Source organism: Salvelinus alpinus, chromosome 8 (genome assembly GCF_045679555.1).
Source record: "Salvelinus alpinus chromosome 8, SLU_Salpinus.1, whole genome shotgun sequence".
Taxonomy (NCBI): domain Eukaryota; kingdom Metazoa; phylum Chordata; class Actinopteri; order Salmoniformes; family Salmonidae; genus Salvelinus; species Salvelinus alpinus.
The window spans coordinates 38322091-38341736 of NC_092093.1; the positions used below are offsets into that span (position 1 = coordinate 38322091).

The 19646-nt window shown below is 44.5% G+C and overlaps 1 protein-coding gene across 5 annotated transcripts; it reads right to left on the reverse strand.

Annotated features, from left to right (window-relative positions):
• Window positions 1-247: 247 nt before the first annotated feature.
• On the reverse strand, window positions 248-19646 carry LOC139582259 (sentrin-specific protease 6-like). Of its 5 annotated transcripts, none has more exons than XM_071412262.1 (24): window positions 19134-19646; window positions 16370-16463; window positions 15827-15893; window positions 15110-15225; window positions 14815-14970; window positions 14487-14507; window positions 13906-13985; window positions 8987-9087; window positions 7956-8403; window positions 7353-7603; window positions 5982-6119; window positions 5779-5812; window positions 5284-5472; window positions 4872-5056; window positions 4550-4710; window positions 4259-4375; window positions 3962-4084; window positions 3678-3770; window positions 2829-3199; window positions 2559-2650; window positions 2378-2466; window positions 2151-2219; window positions 1842-1992; window positions 248-1418 (listed from the first exon to the last, which is right to left on the reverse strand). In XM_071412262.1, the coding sequence occupies exons 1-24, from the start codon at window positions 19159-19161 to the stop codon at window positions 1185-1187; spliced, it is 3408 nt and encodes a 1135-aa protein (XP_071268363.1). In that variant the 5' UTR covers window positions 19162-19646; the 3' UTR covers window positions 248-1184. The 5 variants fall into 5 exon arrangements, with proteins under 5 accessions (XP_071268363.1, XP_071268362.1, XP_071268364.1 ...); XM_071412261.1 differs by having other exon boundaries at window positions 5284-5487; window positions 19134-19643; XM_071412263.1 differs by lacking the exon at window positions 14487-14507 and having other exon boundaries at window positions 5284-5487; window positions 19134-19636.

Here is a 19646-nt window from a genome sequence, read left to right on the forward strand (position 1 = left end):
TAGAGGACAGACACATCTAGATGACCACCTTTTCATCCTATCAGCCCCGGGCGACCAGATGATGAAACCTGGCACAAATGCACTTCTACAACAGAGATATTGAATATGGGATGACATCTCATGGAATTACATGAATTCTATCACAGTAACTGTGTCCCAAATATTTTACTAAAGAAAAGGTGCACTCAACTCATGTTTTATGCAGAGGAAAACCAACAACAGGAGGGAAGAACGCTGACCAACAGTATGTTATAAAAACTAAGGCAAATGATGTGCTCTTGCGTTTAATGCTCAAGATCCATCCACTCACATAAAGAGACTTAAAAAAGTTCAATGCAGCCATTTTTATCTCAATATCAAATCATACTTGGGAAACAAGTAAGTACCTTACTGTGATTGTTTTCAATTAAAAATGGTCAAAAAGCAACAAATAGCTTCTTAGCAAAGATCAATTTCTCAGGCAAGAATTTAGCTAGGACTATCTGGGAGGGGTCCGAGTGGGGAGGGAAAAAACGGAAATCTAGCTGTGATGTCTTCATCCCATCAAACAGCTATTACAATAAAAGGGCATTATACAGTATTATCATACAGTATTATTCCAACCTCCTAGTGTGTAAAAATATATGAAACACAGGATAATCATGTTTTTGACTGCACTGGGCCTTTAACAAGCACTTGTTAAGCAATTCATGAGAGGTACTGGGATTTTGAAAATGATACTTTCTTCCAGACCGGTATGGCTATAAATGACAAATAACAGCAAGTTCTCTACACAACTCAGTCAGATGCATAAAAAATATGATACAAGAGCGGAACAGTATATTCTGCACCCGAAAAAAAGAACATCTATGAAGAAAACAGATGTGGATGATGATCATCCACGTGTAGCGCGGCATCAAAAACAGTAAATCTCAAAGGCAGCAAAAACATCCAGCATATGTACATGTTTTATTCAATACAAATGTAAAATGTTTTGTTGTAAATGGAAGGAATAGGACAGTTAGGAAATAAGGGGGGGGGGGTAATCCAGCAGCATGTAATCAGGCCTGGCCCTGGCAGCAGGAAGGCAGACGGACCGACCTCCAGGCTTGGCCAGGCAGCGGGAGCCCCACCCGATAGATAGGACCGTCATGTCAAAGTAAAAGAGAGTAGGTAGGCAGCCGTGTCAGACCAGACAATGCACCTCAGGGGCTGACGGGAAAGTTCTGAATCTGTATCTCTACACCTTCCTCTGTATCCTCTCCTCCCACCTCCTGTTCACCAGGAGAGCCTTTGGCTGAGCCCTGGCCTGCCTCCTTCTTCTGTTGGGATTGGATCTTTCGAATGAGCTCCTTGATCTCTTCGCGTTTAGTCTTCATCCGTTGCTGCAGGAACCATTCCGCCAGGTTCAAGGGGAGATGAAAGCTGGCAAGTGGACTCTGAATGGAGGGCAGAAAAACGTAATTATTATGGATTCACTCCTAAGCAATGTCCCATCTATTTTTGGAGTGTTGTAAGGTAGCAAATGAGCTTCAAAATCAAGAGTCTATAAAGGCCTGGTTTGGTGCGATTGCTTTAAAACAGTAGCTGGTATCCGTATTTGGGATTCACTTCTGGTTAGCAGAGTCGACCCATCAGTAGTTGTTACAGTAAATCAATTCGGTAAACATTGCCAATCTAAAAATACAACCAATAAAAAATGAAAATGGACCACATCTCATTATATGGCCCCAGGTGTCTGTTATTTTATACACTGCACTGGTTGTATTTCTCGCCGTGTGCATCCTAAAAATCGCACCCTATTCCCTATATAGTGCACTACTTTTGAACAGAGCCGCTTTGCCTTCAGCCTATTTTCTCACCTCGAAGAAGCTCTCCACATACTGCAGGATGTAGACTCCACAGTCGCTGAAGTTATCTTGCTGAGGCACACGCGGGTTGGAGCCCTTCATCTGATCCTTCCCAAAACTCCTCTGACTTCCTTTCCTCACCTCCCACTCCACCTCCAGGTACCTGCAGTTACACACGCAAATCACACAAACAAAAACACTACATTTAAATGGCTTGGGAAGGTTTGCTTTGGTGCGCCAATGCGTGTAATACTTAGATAACGTACAAATTAGGCAAACTAAATGTACAATATACAGAACAGTATGAAAGAATTGACTTACTCTCGTAATGTTTTAACTACTGAAGATCTGGAAGGGCCACGTAACGAGTCCATGATGAGAATGCAGGGCCTGAGAAAACAAACAAAAATCACTCAGCAAATGCTTAAACATTGTGATTCTGAGGTAAATATGAATGGACAATCACCTCAAATCACACTAGCCACAAAGGTGTCAGGAGAGCAATATCGCCATCTACTGGCACAAGTAGAACATCCTCTCCTACTCACTGTTTACAGGTGGTGGGTTTGGAGGTACACTCCGAGCTCTCAGGGGTAACCGGGTCCTCAGCAAGTGCACCATCCTCACTGCACTCATCCTAGACAAAAGGAAAAACAACAACGTGACACATAACATTCATTTAACTTCCTCAGAAATGTCACCAAACAGAGAAGCAAATTCCACCGTTACCTGGCAGGAGCTTTGATCATCAGAAAAGGTTTGGGTGTCATCACCATTGCCACCTCCTGATCCATAACACACACTGATTCTGTGCAGACCATCTGCAAAACATAATTAAAAGGCCAGTGAATCACAGATTCATTTCCCATCAGTTCCCACACAGCTTCCAAGAAATCGCAATCAAAGTTTATTTGCCATATGCGCAGGATACAACGTAGTGTATTGTACACAGTGCAATGAAATGCTACTTGCAAGTAGTGACATCTGCCTGTGCCTTACCTGTGTACTGTGGCTGGGCGTTGACCTGTCCATTCACCCTGGCTCCAGAGGTCTTGGGAGGCTCTTGGCGCCCATTGGGACAGGTGGACACCCCCTTTGGCTGCTCGCTGTGAGAGTGTCTCCCCGAGGAGGCCTCAGTGGCACTGAGGGACAGCTTCTCTGAGGTGGCCACGGGTTCCTCTCTGTCTGGGGACAGAGGCTCAAAGTGGTCTGGCTCTGGAGACAGGGGCCGGCAGTGGTCAGGGGGGCTGCCCTGGGGGGCAGCCTGTGTCGGCCCTGGTGCTGACTCCGGGGCCTGGTATAGGGGGTTGGTCACAAACTGAGGGCCCTGAAGGCCTGGGAAGCAGATCACTGCTAAGTACCAGTGGGCTCTGAAACACATACAGCAATGGGTTTGGTTAAGAGAGACAGTTAGGTCTACCATCTTTGTCTATTATTTTGTATCAGTCTGTTCACCATCATTGCACTTGAGACAAGAAAACAGTCAATTCATTTCCATGTTGAAATTCGCATCTCAAATGGCAGGTAGCCTAGAGGTTAGAGTGTTGGGACAGTAACCGAAAGGTTGCTTGTTCGAATCCCGGCAAGGTGGAAAAATCAACCGTTCTGCCCGTGAGCAAGGCAGTTAACCCCCACAACAACTGCTCCCTGGGCACCGATGACATAGGCGTTGATTAAGGCAGCCCCCCGCACCGCTCTGATCCATTTGGGTTGAATGCATTCAGTTGTGCAACTGACTAGGTATCCCCTTTCCCTTCCTTATATAGTCGGGCTCCACTCAAATATAGTGCACTACATAGGGAATAGGGTGTAATTTGGGCGCAACCAGGGATATTGAGCAGCACTCACGACTCGTTAATGGGAACAAAGATGAAGTCCTTCTGGAACAGGTCTACATGTCGGGTCCACGTCTTCACCCGATTGTGCTTCCTCTTCTGGATCCTGGCAAACAAGAGACATGGTTTACTGAATTCTGCCTGAAATGTGTTGCCCTTGCCTGGTCCCACATCAGTTTGTGCCGTCTCGACAACTAAAACAATGTTTGCCGTGATAATGACCAAATGAGTTGGCAAAACAGCACAAATAGATCTGGGAGCTGTCGGGCCGCTCTCGGCAGAGGAGAGGAGACTCACGTTAGGTTCGTGGTGTCTGGGATGCTTCTCCTCTCTCTTTGGTTGAGCCTCTTGTAAAAGAAGGAGCTGAACACGTGACTCCTTTGTGAGTCTTCTTTTTTCAACTTCTCCAAAACTAAATATCTAAAGGGAAGATGCACACAGAAAAACTGTTAATCCACTCTCCTTGTAAGGTTGGCAAAATTCCCAGTGTACTACAAACGCCGGCACTTTGTGTTTCTATAGAATATCAAACCTAGAATGTGACTTCAAAAAACAACAATGGGAAATATACAACGGAACGCGAAAGCCACTAACTTTAAATAAAAGTCTATGATGACGTCGTTTAGGAACTCTCCATCGTTAAGGCAGTGGAGGTCTTCGTTAGTCACCGACATGCCCCCCTTGGCTGGAGGAGGTGGGTACACCATCAACCTACAACACAACCATCCAATTACCATTAGGCACAAACACTTTAGAATGATACTTAGGAGGACAGGGCACACCGAAGTGAAATGGTTTACAACAGAAAACGAGTGTTAGCCCCTTCCCATTTCAGCCCATTTTCTTGAACATGACCCAGGTGTAGGAGATAGATAACCCTCGTACTTTACGATTGGTCCAGTGAAGGTGGGTTGGAGCTCAGCCATGTCATCGTCTTCATCATCGAAGAACGTGCTGGTCTGCTGCCGTGTGGCCATGCGTGTCCGCACTGTTGGTGGCGGTGTGTTGTTGGCATTACCGCCATTGTTGTCGTTATTATTCTTTACCTACAAGAAAGTGATGCAGCCAAAATATCATGGTCAAGGGATTGTTTAAGAGAGACTGTTGAAAACCTGAAGCCAAGGAAAGGCAACACCGGCAACACATACTTTGTTAGCTAGTCTCAAAAGGCTCCAAGATGCTAATCTTCCATGGAGAGAAAGCCCACCTTTTCTTTTGTTGCTTTGTTGTAGTTGACCAATCTGATGTTAGCTTCATCAAACGGCAGTTTAGTGGGGAACTCGTTCAGTTTGTTGGCTCGGCCGATCTCCTGTAGAATCTCCTCTAGAATCATCTGCTCGTGCATCGACAGCCCATTCTCAAAGATCAGCACGATGTACTTCTCGTCAGAGTCTGGGGTGAGTAGGGAGAGCAATAAGACTTGACATTTTGTTGACCGTCACAGACTTGAGGTCACAGACTTGATTTAGCAAAAAAATATGTCATAGAAAGTCTTCTCCAAAACAGAGGGACAACGTTGACGAGTCTTGTAAACAAAAAACATATTCATCCAACTATTTTACAGACGACTGATGTTGCAACTGGCAAGGGTGCTTCACTTTTCGATTGGCATTTCTCACCGTTGCTGGCACAGTCGTACCACAGGCCTCCCTTGTCGCGGGTCATCTTGAGCTGGGTGCGAAGCCGCAGACATTCCTCTTGGGTGGTCTGGAAGAAGAGCACGGGTAGCTTCCTCACGCTGCACCACTCACAGCTGATAAGCCCAGACGCTTGCAGACGCACCTTCTCCAGAGAATCCACTTCAGGGCCTGGGATACAAAGCACTAGAACATCACATACTGTTAGGTTTGCTAAACTTCAGTAACGTTTCCACAATTCTCAGGTTGTCCAGAAGTCCTGGTTGGAAGATTCCCTGAAACAGGAGGGAATAAGCAGGAAATTCGGAATCCTCCAACTACAATTTCTAGAAAACATGGGAATTTTGGGAAATGTATTGGAATTATGCCACCCTTCATACTGTACAAGAGTGTGCGTATAATGCATCTACAACATTTTGTCATTGGAGAGCAGAGGGAAAAAATGCGTAAGACATTTTATGTTCTTATGTCTCTCACCTTCAGTTTCAAGTTGAATGTAATCGCCCGTAAACTGAAAGACAAAGAGATGGTTGAATGACACATTATGTCAGTAAGACAATTAGTATAAATAATTTCAGCTTTGACCCTATTGCTATAGGCTATTGTTTTTGGCAAGATTTTTGATAAGCGCGACAGTGTCTGTACAGAGAGAGAACAGAGTACAGGAGCGGAGTACTTACAATGACAGGTTTGGTCACCATCCTGCGAAGAGTCCCTACTCTCACGCTCCTACAGTCCAGGATGATGCTGTCCAGCTTGTAGGGGGAGGTCTTCTGTTTTTTCCTGGGTGTAGAGTCGTCGGGTATTTGGTTTCCAAACTGAAAAACACACGGTCAGCCTCAAAATCTGCCGCCTCGTATCATTCATTCCTCTTAGGGACCAATCATGTACAGTACTCGTCTTGCCAACAATATCGGATTCTTCCTCAACTCATCATTTAGATTCAGCTGCATAATTAGTTTGAAAGCTAAATGTCAGGAGCGGTATGTTTCTCAAAGGAAAACGATCCTGAACACACAAAAAGTAAATTAGGAGACATAATCGTGAGTTGTTTTTGGCCATTGGGAGTGGGACTATCTTAGTGAATAAAGAAACACAGAGTAATATAACTTGCTGCCAAGCAAAACAACCCACAATGTTACCTTGAGAGAGCAGATCAGGAACATTGAGTTCTCAAGGACATTCTGACGGACAGGGTCAATAAATCCAGACTGAAATGTTCCAAAACAGCTCACTATCAGACTGGCTCACTATAGCTAGGCCTGTGTACTAAATGTGGCTGACCTTTGAGAAGAGAACTGCGGAAACATCCTTGAGGGATCAACAACATTTCATTACGTATCCACACAAGTGCCATCCTATACACAGAGGCTGGTGCAGCACATATACACTACCACAACATGGGTACAAATCCCAGCCCCCGACACTACTCATTTCATGCTATCCCAGTCTGAATAAAACCTTTTTTTTTTTTATATATATATAGAGAGTATACCAAATATTAGGAACACCTTCCTAATATTGACTTGTCTACCCCTCCAGCCCTAAGAACAGCCTGAATTCGTCAGGGCATGGACTCTACAAGGTGTCGAAAGCGTTCCACATGGATCCTTGCACATGTTGACTCAAGTTGGCAAGTTGTGTCAAGTTGTGTCAAGTTGGCAGCTGGATGTCCTTTGGGTGGTGGACCATTCTTGATACACACAGGAAATTGTTGAGCGTGAAAAACCCAGCAGCGTTGCAGTTCTTGACACAAACCGGTGCGCCTGGCACCTACTACCATACCGCGTTCAAAAGGCACTTTAATCTTTTGTCTTGCCCATTCACCCTCTGAATGGCACACATACACAATCCATTTCTGAAGGCATAGAAATCCTTCTTCAACCTCTCTACTCCCCTTCATATACACAGATTGAAGTGGATTGAACAAGTGACATCAATAAGTGATCACAACTTTCACCTGGATTCACCTGGTCAGCCTGTGTCACGGAAAGAGCAGGTGTCCTTAATGGTTTGTACACTCAGTGTATTTCAAAGAAGCGGACACATACCTGATCTTTCATGCGGTTCCTTTTCGGTAGTGAGATTCTGCTGTCGACGTCGGAGAAGAAATCAGAGGTGATCTCCTCCTGCTCCTCTCCTGCGCTACTCTTCACTGCCGCCTCTACCCTGCCTCCGGAGGGCGCTGGCGAGGAGTGGGCCGAGTCAGCGGGCAGCGGGGAGACGCTGTCCAGCCTGTTGACGCTACCAGTGCTGCCGTCGTCTGCTTCATCCTCCTCATCATCGTCACTGGACAGCACGACTGGAACACACACACACACATTACAGACATTTCATGACTGAGAATGAGTCACTCGCTCCACCATAGTTGAATTTATTCTTTCAAGAAGAGCAGGAGATTTAGATTTTGAAAAGTGGCATTCGGTGGCAAACAAATGTGACCTTGTGTGAGAGAGGTAAGATGTACAGACAGGTGCTAGTGGTTTTGAGGTGTGTGGTTTACTAGCAAGAACATTCTGTACTGCCAATTTAAATGAAAACTTCCTGCACTACCTTACACAATGCAAAGCCCTGAGGTAAACCCTGACAATAACCACTGTAGGGAGATGCGAGAAGTGAGTACTTAGCAGGTTGGGATGGATCAGTAGACTTACTGGGGTCGTTGATCTTGTGTAGCTTGGCGGCCGCCGTCCTCCTGCCTTTGTTGGCGGCGACTTTCCCGGCGCAGCAGCTCCCCACTAGCCCAGCCCCCACGGCTCTCCCGTTGTGTGGCAGTAGCAGGCCGGCCCGGGTGGTAATGCGTACCGGGATGGGCGGGTTCATCACAGTGTCCACACGCAGCGGCGGCGCCCTCAAAGTCGAGGCCGAACCGTAGAAGTTGTTCTTCCTCAGCTGTAGATTGTTGGCTCCTGGGGAGGGGTGCTGGTTGGTATGGGGGTGGGGTCGGATGGGGGGTCTGGGCGTGGGGGACGTAGGCTGGGCTGCAGGGGGGTGGTGGAGGTGGGGGGCCTCCAACGCCAAGGGGTTCCCGCAGTGTTCACACATGGTGCTGTTTTCACTGGATTTGCTACACTTCCCGCACACTACGTTTGGATGTAGGGCCTGCAGAAAAGACGAGAGACAATTTCATTTCAGCAGCAGATACATTCACATTCAAATACTTTGATTTTCTTCTCAACACTATCTGTCAGGGGTATCGTCTTAAAACCTGTCTGCCCTTTCGGGTTGAAATGGTCCACTGAAGTGGAACTGTTACACATGCTTCTTTCTAGTCAGGTATTTATTCATCTCTGGCTCTAGGCCCAACACTAAAGGTATGACTCAGACAGGAAGGAGCAGGCTGGATGGTTTGATAGTTGACTAGCAAGGCCTGAGAGAAAGGCCCAGAGGGGAGTAGCTCCCACTCCAGCCCAGCAGGGTCAGAGTCCTCTCATATGGAAAGGCTGCATGGTAAACACTAAACAGTCAAATCTAGATGACCACAGAGACATGCACTTACTAAGCAGGCACAGGTCCTTTTCCACCTTCAGGGCCTATACATAAAGCATCTCAGAGTAGGAGTGCTGACTTAGGATCAGCCTCCCCCGTCCATATTAACATATACATTATAATGTAAAAGCAAAAACAGATCCTAGATCAGCACTCCTACTCCGAGATGACAAAGTGTTTAAGCAACTGCTCTTACCTCCTCGGTCTGAACCTGCAAGGGAAAGCTACAACAGCCCTCCGCCGAGGCTCTCCGACTGTGCTGCTGGACACGCCGTTTGATGCTCGAGTTGTCGTTGGCTAAAAAGGAAACAAAAGATAACATGGAAAGGAAAAATATGACTTATCTGTCATATACAGTGTGCAGTAACAACTGGTTAAGAACCAGCCTCATCTTCAACACAAACACAAATTGCCAGAGTGGAAAGAATTGCCCTTGGGGAAAAGTTTCACATGGGTGCAGTGTTCCAATGTTCCAAGGTCACCTTGCTGCACCACATGTGATCATCATCACTCCCATAATATTTCGCTGTGCAGGAGTTGGCTGGCTGGGCACAGTGTGCTTTATTAGCCTGACTGCCTGTGTGTGCTGCTTTCCTTCCCATGCTCATTTGTGACCGCCAGGCTCTCTCTCTTCTTCCTCTCAGAGGAGCTTTGCAGGCGGAGTAATCTGCGAGGCCTGCTGCAATCCCCCTCTGGCAGACACAGGCAGGAGGCTCAGCACAGATCTGCTGCCCCGCAGACCCTACAGCCTTCACTGCCAGAGACTGAGGCTGCAAAGCCACATCCAGACACCCTCTACCACCTAGTACCAAGTCCCACATTACATCACATTACATACACTAGCATTTACCCACGCCATCTTAGTACAGTACACTTTGTCCACATATAAAACCATGCTGGGTGATTCCATGTCAGGATGGTTTGGGCATCTCAGATTGTTCTAGCAATTCTCACACAGAAACTTGACATGCTTTTTACATTTGTATCACAAACATTTGGTAGAGAAAATCATGATGTTGGCTGCATGAATTGTCCACCAGAGCTGTTGCCAGAGAATTGAACGTTCTTTTCTCTACCATATGCCACCTCCACGTCATTTTATAGAATTTGGCAGTACGTCCAACCAGCCGCACAACGTATAACCACGCCACCCCAGGACCTCAACATCAGTCTTCACCTGCGGGATCCTCTGAGACCAGCCACCCAGACAGCTGATGAATCTGTGGGTTTGCACAACCCGAAGAATTTCTGAACAAACTGCCAGAAACCATCTCATTGGAGCTCATCTGCGTGCTCGTCGTCCTCACCAGTGTCTTGACCGGACCGCAGTTTGACATCGTAGCCGACTTCAGTGGGCAAATGCTCACCTTCGATTGCCACTGGCACGCTGCAGAAGTGTGCTCTTCACGGATTCAGCCTGGTTTCAACTGTACCGGATGGCATCATGTGGGCGAGCGGTTTTCTAAATGTCAATGTTGTGAACAGAGTGCCTCACGGTGGCGGTTGGGTTATGATATGGGCAGGTATAAGCTACGGACAACAAACACAACTGCATTTTATCAATGGCAATTTGAATGCACAGAGATAACGTGACGAGATCCTGAGGCCCAATGTCGTGCCATTCATCCGCTGCCATCCCCTCATGTTTCAGCTTGATAATGCTCGGCCCCATATAGCAAGGATCTGTACACAATTCCTAGTAGACATGTCACCCATTGAGCATGTTTGAAATGCTCTGGATTGACGTTTACGACAGCGTGTTCCAGTTCCCGCCAATATCAATGCTGATACAGGAAAGGGCCTTCCCCAAACTGTTGCCACAAAGTTGGAAGCACAGAATCGTCTAGAATGTCATTGTACATTGTAGCGTTAAGATCTCTCTTCACTGGAACTAAGGGAGCTAACACAACCCATGAAAAACAGCCCCAGACCATTACGCCTCCTCCACCAAACTTTACAGTTGGCACTATGCAGTCGGGCAGGTAGCGAATCTCCTGGCATCCACCAAACCCAGATTCGTCCGTCGGACTGCCAGATGGTGAAGAGTGATTCATCACTCCAGAGAATGCATTTCCACTGCTCCAGAGTCCAATGATGGCGAGCTTTACACCACTCCAGCTGACACTTGGCATTGCGCATGGTGATCTTAGGCTTGTGTGCAGCTGCTCGGCCATGGAAACCCATTTCACGAAGCTCCCGACTAAAAGTTACTGTGCGGCGGACGTTGCTTGAAGAGGCAGTTTGAAACTCAGTAGTGAGTGTTGCAACCGATGAAAGACATTTTTTTACGCGCTGCGCCCATCAGCACTCGGTGGTCCCGTTCTGTGAGCTTGTGTGGCCTACCACTATGCGGCTGAGGCGTTATTGCTCCTTGCCGTTTCCTCTTCACAATAATAGCACTTACAGTCGACCGAGGCAGCTCTAGCAGGGCAGAAATTTTACGAAATTACTTGTTGGAAAGGTGCCATCCAAATGCACGGTACCACGTTGAAAGTCACTGAGCTCTTCATTAAGGCCATTCTACTGCCAATGTTTGTCTATGGAGATTGCATGGTTGTGTACTCGATTTTATTATCTTATCAGCAATGGGTGGGGCTGAAATAGCAAAAATCCACTCACTTGAAGGGGTGTTTACATACTTTTGTATATACAGTGCATTCGGGAAGTATTGCGACCCCTTGACCTTTCCCCCAAAAAAATCCGTTACAGCCTTGTTCTAAAAATGGATTCAATAAATAAAAAAATCCTTATTTACACACAATACCCCATAATGACAAAGCAAAAACTGGTTTTTAGAAAGTTTTGCTCATTCATTAAAAATAAAAACCAGAAATACTTAATTTACATAAGTATTCAGAGCCTTTCCTATGAGACTCGAAATTGAGCTCAAGTGCATCCTGTTCCATTGATGATCCTTCAGATGTTTCTACAACTTGATCGGAGTCCACCTGTGGTGAATTCAATTGATTGGAAATGATTTAGAAAAGGCACACATCTTGTCTATATAAGGTCGACACAATTATAAGTGCATGTCAGAGCAAAAACCAAGCCACGAGGTTGAAGCAATTGTCCGTAGAGCTCCGAGACAGGATTGTGTCGGGATACAGATCTGGCGAAGGGTACAAAAAAATGTCTGCAACATTGAAGGTCCCCAAGAACACAGTGGCCTCCATCATTCGTAAATGGAAAAGTTTGGAACCACCAAGACTCTTCCTAGAGCTGGCTGCTCTGCCAAACTAAGAAATCGGGGGAGAAGGGCCTTGGTCAGGGAAGTGACCAAATAAAAATAAAAAAATAAAAAAAATTGGCCGATTAATCGGCACCGGCTTTTTTTTGGTCCTCCAATAATCGGTATCGGCGTTGAAAAATCATAATCGGTCGACCTCTAATTGAAACCAGTAGCCTATTTCTCTCATGTTCTATTGGTTATCGGTTATCAACTTTCTTTCATTGTCCAGTAGCCAAATGCACATTCGCGCGTAGCCTACTGCCTTGTGCACATTGCTGCACTAAAAAAGTTACATTATAGTTTATCAACATTTTAAGCTGAATGTTCTGATATGTTGCAGATTCATTGCTTCAACTTTTTTTGTTTGTTAATGTAGCCTAGGCTTACTGGTTATATGAATTTGGGATCTATCGTCCCATAGCCTATTTGGGCTATTTGTTTCTCGACAAGCTGACCAATAGAATAGGTAGACTTTTCTACAAATGGGGGATAGTAGATTGGCATAGGCTCATATGCGGCATGTCTTCAAGGCTAGGGGAAGCTAAGCCTTCCCTTAGTAAACTATATTAAAGTGGCAAAATTATATAGCCTAATTAGCCTACTCCTGTCGATACATAAATAAATACCATACTTCAAAATAGGTTACTAAAGCAAGATTTAACCACAGAGGATCATTAGCTTCTCCTAGCCGTAAAAAAAAATGACACCTTGTGGATTTTTAAAAATCGCATTGCCTACAGTCGGGAGGAAAGGCAACCCGCGCAATTTTGGCAGCGTGCACTGCAAATACCAAATAAATGATTGTTGAGTTGTGACTGTCAGTGAAAAGTAGACGCCCAGCAAGGCATATCACAAAATGTCTACATTCAATCACAAGAAAACATAGCTATTTGCTTTCAAAGCTATTGCTGTAAAGAGATGACAATGAAAAGACTAAACTGTCTTTTAGTTGAGCGAACAACAGGCCTATAGCCTATCATATTGGAACCAGCGGAGAGCAACAGCCATATCCCTGGTGCACACTGCACATATTCACACTATCATTGTTGGGTCAATGCCACTTAAAAGTTTGTTTTTGGACAATAATTACCTCCTCCAGTTTAGATGGACGTCATATTCTAGTTGTGTATCCCCTTCTCATAGGCCTATCATATGGACAAGAAATGCTTTGATTGTTTGTCAGTGTTAGAGTAGGCTACCCTGTAATTTGTTTTATTTAACAAGATTCTGCTAATGTCTCCAGTCATATAAAGTGCAGTAGAATCGCAAGAAATGTGTTTCACGTGCAAAGAAAGAAGGAACGTAACCGATATGGCCTATAGCCCAGGCCTCTACGCGCTCAGCCATGCATTGAACTGTCTTTTTTTGCGAATAGTGATCGAGTTATATTATTACCCTAAATTTTGACTATCCAATCTACTCATCACATTACAAATAGTAGGCTATCTTACATAAGTCTGCAAATGCGATGATGCATGGAATGCTTTATTATAAAAGGTGCATTTTACGGTGAAATGTTATTCTCCAAACTTGAAACTCACGTGCCACCTATACATAGGCTAGCGATTCTGCTACTCGTTACTCATTTTGTCGTCTGAGGAAAATATAAATGTGGACAGTTCTTCTAACATCCTCAAGGACATGTCATTGCATCCTCGACTTGCATATTCTGGGAAGACTATTTACCATAATCTAAAATGTGACTTCTGTCATTCTGAGAACGGTGATTGGACACCCTAATCAGGTTACGCACCCACTGCACATGGGTCCGGGACATTACTCAAATGTCCGGTAAATTTAAATGCTGCCGGTCAAATGTCCGGCGCCACATTTTCATAACGGAAACCCTGAAATACAGTGAATGTAAGGGCACAGTGTCGTCTTACCTGGGTTCTCTGGACAGGTGAGAATGATGCTCTCTACTTCTACTGGTTGGATCTGCTGCTGGGTGGTGCTGTACTCTTTTCTGCGGGAAAAATGGCACAGTTTGGTCAGAAGCACAGCCATATACCTAGATATGTCTAAATCTATGGCTCTGGTCAGAAGCACAGCCATTTAAAACAAATACTTTTTTTGTCAACAGCCATAAATGAGGTAAACAACTCAAATCCGCAGTGGATCATTGGAGATAAGCAAAATATGCAATATGAAGTGTAGGAGCGCAAATGAAGCTATTTCACAATGGAGTAAGGCTATGATGAAACACATGACATGGGATATTCCATGCAAACAGACTTCAGTCAGTGCCCTACAGATCCAGACCAAAGGTGGGTGGATGCAGGTTGAGCAGGGTATTAAGTTAGCTAAAAAGTACAAACGCACATCGGCACAGGCACTATTGCTTTGACTACAGCATGACATGAAATGCAAAGTCAGAACAGGACAAAGAGAGCAGACCATTCAGCTCACTACGAGTGGTTGCAGCACAAAGCATGGCTGAGAAAATCCTCTGGGTTCAATGTCTTACCTTTCCTTTAAGTCAAGGTTGCTTAAGAAAGGAAAATGGAGAGAGAGTAAGTCTCGTCTAGCAATACAATCAAGTCTAACACAATAATTGTGATGATCCATGATTAAATGGGCTGCACCTCCAACTTGATGGCAATTAGCCAAACGGATTTGATCAAACCCTTCCATAAAAAGGGAGAGTAACATGTTCTCTCTTCGATCGACTAAAGAGCCAGCCCTACCTGGCAACTTGGGAGAAATCAAGCGTTCTGACATACAAAACCACAGAGTCGCTTTCGATGCTTTGTTTTGCAGTACGACTAGAGTGTGACTTCCGTGAGGGCTCATACCTTTGGACAGGTTTCCTCATTGCAGCAGGAACATGGTGGGTGTGCTGAAAGTGTCTCCCCTGTAGAACGACCCCTTGAGGCGGTGTTGGGCTGCCGATTAAATAGTCTGTTCTGTTCGGCATTGGCGACGTCGTTGCTACCGGGTATGGAATTTCACTAGAGAGGAAAGCAGAGAAACAACATCCGCCGGGTTTCACTGAACACAGGTCGAATTTGTTCATTATCATATTTGCCATTGTCATCAAAACGTTCCAACTTGGACAGGAGAGATACTAGCAACAATGATGTGCCATACCTTAGCCTCTTGCCAGTTCCTAGTTTGTTTAGAGCCCTTATGTGATTATTTGTATTTGGCCTGTTTTCATATGTTTTCAGGGGATCCGCAGAAGAGAAGTGCCTAAGAGCGGGGGACTGGTGGAGAGAGAGACAACAAAGAAGAGAATTAACAAAGAGGATCTGATTACATAAAGTATGTTGCAGTGCATTTCGGCTGAGAGCATACAGTATATGCCTGAGTGATGCTGCATTAAACACTGATAAAGTCACGGCAAAAACAGCACTGAGCTGATGTTCTTGTTCACTGTTCAGTTGAGACAAGAGAAACAGGTTTTGAATATTTAGTAATAATACCCCTAAATAATATCACATTCACAACAAATTTCACCGGATTAAATGTTCTGTGTATTCTAACAGTGCAGTTAGCATCAAAATGTCACAACATTTACTTTTCACCAGCAGCAGCACAGAACATTTTTGCTGGTACAAAGCTGGAGTCCTCTGGATGCCTTTGCCATACAAGATTTGACAGAGCGAGAGAGAAAGAAAAAGAAAGGAGAGAAAGAAAGAATAAGGACATATAAAAAGGGAGAGAGATGAGACAGAACGGCAGAGGGCACCAACAGGACAGAGCAGAAAGCCTGTAGCCTGCTGCGAGCAACAATGCCATAGATGTGAGTAACGCGGAGGGGTGCACGATAAGGCTTTCCTTCGTGAGGGAGGTAGCCTACAGTACCTTCTGCCCCTCTGGGGAGGAGTGCTGTTGTCCATCCATCTCCTTCGTGGTCACCACCGATGTGCAACTTAGGAGAAAATAAGAGAAAAAGGGGTGGAAGAGCGTGGTTAGATAATGCCTTGGTTTTATGTCCACTTAGACAAAAACCATCAGACAAACATATTGGGTAGTTCCTTAAGTTACTGGACTACATCAATTATTGAATTACAATGTCATATGATGTCATATGTAACCGCATGATTCTGTGATACATGTAGTTTTACAGTAACATCACTGTCAGTTTGTATCCCTGGTGTAAAACACTTCTACAGTCTACACACTTCTATTACAACACAGACTCTGCATGCAGACAGTGCGTGTGCATGTGGCCATATCTGTATATTAAGCTGGTGGCAGGCAGGCTCTCAGGTGGGAATACTAATAAACAGAACAGAAAGAATCGTGGGGTCTGTCAGTCTGGTGGATACGGCGGGTGGCAGGGTGAAATTGATGCAATGCAGCGATGCCGAGTGCTGAAATGAGGTCCGGAGGAGAAATGCTTACTCATGTCTCCTCTCCTCTTCACTGCCTTCAGAAAGAGAAAAGCTCCAGTTCTGCTTGTACCCTCCATCTCGCCTGGCCTCTGATCTATCCAGAGCTTGAATATAATAAACCACAACTTGCATGAGTTCAGTTATACGACGGGAAAATGAGGGCATCAGTTGAAATGAGCATGTGTACTTCTAGGAGTTGCACTAATCATTTCAACACTGCTTGTATTAGCACCATATGCATCATTCAAATCATCAAAGAGAACTTCGATTCATGAGTAATCCTCAAACTAGATTATGAATCTGATGTTAAGATGAAGCCAAATAGCCTCAACCTAAAGTCAAGTCAACAAAGAAATAACTGAATAGCCCTTCTATGTTCTTTGATGAATAAAGCTTAAATCATGTCTGCGATAAAACTGTAAGCAGAGGAGACACGTCGGCAGCTGACAACAGAGCAGGTGTTTGCCAAGGAGCTACTCCCCCTCTCTGTGGACGACAAGACTCATTTCCTATGGTGACTCTCATCATAAATGTGTAACAGGCTTAGAGGCGTAGCACCATGCTGCTCGAAAATGAGACACGGTGGAGTCGTAATATCTCACGACAATCACAATAGCTGGTTTAGAGATGGCAAAAACGGTTTTTGGATGGCGGTATTTCACAAAAAGTTATTTGCATGATGCTTTGAGTAGGTGTGTTTTGTGCAATCACATAACTGTAGGCCTCTCCATATCAATGTCTGAGGATAAACATTTCACCGCTGTAGGAAACCATTTCAAGGAAGCACTTAAAATGTTTTCCAATAAATACTATGTGGCACAGCAGCAGGGTACGCAGTGAAGCTGGGGATGTGGCAGTTAGCCAAAGGGTCTATATTTTGCTGTCAAAAACTCTGTCACTAAGTGTTTAGGCTAACAATTAGAATGTATTTATACCGGATCTTAGTACACCAACTGTAGCCTAGATAATTAGGTAATGGCTTGACCACTGAGCTCGTTCCATTTTCACCCGACTAGCTATGATTTGATTTCCTAACACTGTAGGCTATCCTTACAGTGTTATGAAATCAAGGCTTCCACCCTACATGTGTTAGCCCACCTTCATAACACCATCAGCAGTCTAAATGAATGAGGCTGGTCAGTCATAGATAGGCACAGCAGTTGAAGGATTGCTTTGAGTCTGGCTCGGTGGATCAAACCCATGGCTCAATGACACAGTCACTGCAGCTTTGTTCCCTTCTCAACACTGTGGGCACTGTTGCCAGACAGACTGCCGCAAGACAGCCCAAACCAGTCTATGCTAGGTACAGCAAGATATTTCCCACTTAGCTGACCCACTGTAGGCACTTACAGTTATTTATAATGGAAGAAGATTGTCATGTGTTTTTAGAGTTTTCTAGAATTACATTTAGGCTCCCTTTAGAATCTGTCAGATGAATGTCTCAATGTACTGACCCCTCTCCCAGGATGTGGTCTATAAAGCTAGTAATTTAGTATAGAAATAACTAATAAACAAAGTTATTCCAGGAGTTGCCTTTATCAATATGCCTTTGGGTTGCATACTGTCCTCATTAACTACTTCCTTGCTCCACAGTCTGTGGCACAGGCAATGAAATACTTAGGCCTATTACTTAATTGGTCATGACTACGAGTGTTAACAGCAAAATATATTGAAAGTGTTCGTCTTGTTAAGAGTTATGTGCAGATGATATACCGTAGCTATACCTATAGCCTCAACTCCCCCACCCCCAACACACTGAATTTGGAGACACCACATTCCACACTGGCATGGTGCTTACAGAAGTGTTCCCTTCCTTGTTTTTGAGCAAGTTAGCACTTTGATATAAGAATGCATATTATAAAGTTGCTCATTTATTTGCTGGCTATTTACATGAACACCATCAGACTAGCTACTTTGTTATGCGCTGTCTGAAATGGAAACTGACAACCCTTCTCTGAGTTTTAAGACCTTGAAAAGCAGAAAGAATGTATTGTTTATAACTAACGTTAACTTGATTGCTAACCAACAAATAACGTTAGGTTGATCCACTGTTAAATATTTTCAAATGAAAAACAAAAGGACATGTAAAAGTATAGCTGACATGAAGGCCTGTCAACAATTATGTCTAGGTAGCTAACGTTAGCCAGCTAGGCCTTGCTGTCTGACTGTTCAATCTTGACCATTATCTACAGTACATTCAGTACCTACGTCCACAAGTAAGTTACAACTTTACCCCATGGCGCAGAAAGCTATAATTTATGTAAACAAATTACTCATGTAAAATACTGCGCAAACTTATGTCAGTAAAACCGTGTCCCATTTCCTACGACATTTGAGGCTAGCTAGCTTAGCTAGTAGGTAGTCAGATAGCTTCTGGCTAGCTAGTCAGACATACACGGGCAAGTTAGCTAGCTAGCTTAATAGCTAGCATAACTATAGACGGCGTTCAGTAAAGCAGCGTGACTCTGATAATTCCATTTTAATCGTATTAGGTCTTTTTAATTAGGTCTTTTTGGTTCTGAAATGTCCATTCGCGGTGAACAATGTAGCTACAGATGTAAGTTATGTGAATAAATGTAGCTAGCTAGTTCTGGAAGGAATAGCTAACTTTAGCTCGCTAGCTAGTTGCTAGTGCTCTCCGAACAGGCTTGAAACCAAATTTGAGGCACGCGCGCTGGATCCGATGTCTCATTTAGAGACCTGGGAATATGATCGCTAACAAACATTGCCGCCTTGCCTTTACAATTAGTTAGGTAAAATAAGCCTCACTTTACCTTCAAAAAAGCTTATGTTGTGTGCCATGTTTATTCCATGTTCTCTTCCTCTTTCAGATGGTGTTTGCTGCTCACCAGCGACCCAATCTCGCAGAGGGCTCGCGAGTTGGCTTTTGTGGTTCTACGCACAACGCAGAATGTGTCGATTACTTTTTCAGCCAACAAACAGTTAGTTGCCAAATGTACCGTAATGGTCTCAGAATAATTGTGCTAGCTCTACACACATTGTGCCCATTCGATTGTTACAAAGTACCTAGCTAGTTGTAAATGGGGCAACATTGTTTGGTAGCTAGAAAAGCCCAACGTTATTGATTTGCCTATTACTCAGAGGTGCTAGGTAAAACATTATCAAAATAATACATGTGGGTCTACTTCGGCACCTCTGCTGCTGTTGCCTCATTGTAGTATTATTCGGCCTGTGAAGGTAAGGGCTGGCTAAACAACTGCAAGTAAGTTGAACCATGGTTACAGTCATTTACCATGATAAGCCTGTGACTAATTATTCCTTGAAAA

Excerpts from the sequence above, each read along its gene's own strand:
- LOC139582259 (XM_071412261.1), bottom strand. The coding sequence starts at position 19,161 with ATGGCACACAACATAAGCTTTTTTGAAG. Across the intron at positions 14,508-14,814 it reads ATGAGGAAACCTGTCCAAAG|CAACCTTGACTTAAAGGAAA; the intron begins GTATGAGCCCTC and ends TCCTTTCTTAAG. Across the intron at positions 9,088-13,905 it reads CACCTGTCCAGAGAACCCAG|CCAACGACAACTCGAGCATC; the intron begins GTAAGACGACAC and ends TTTCCTTTTTAG.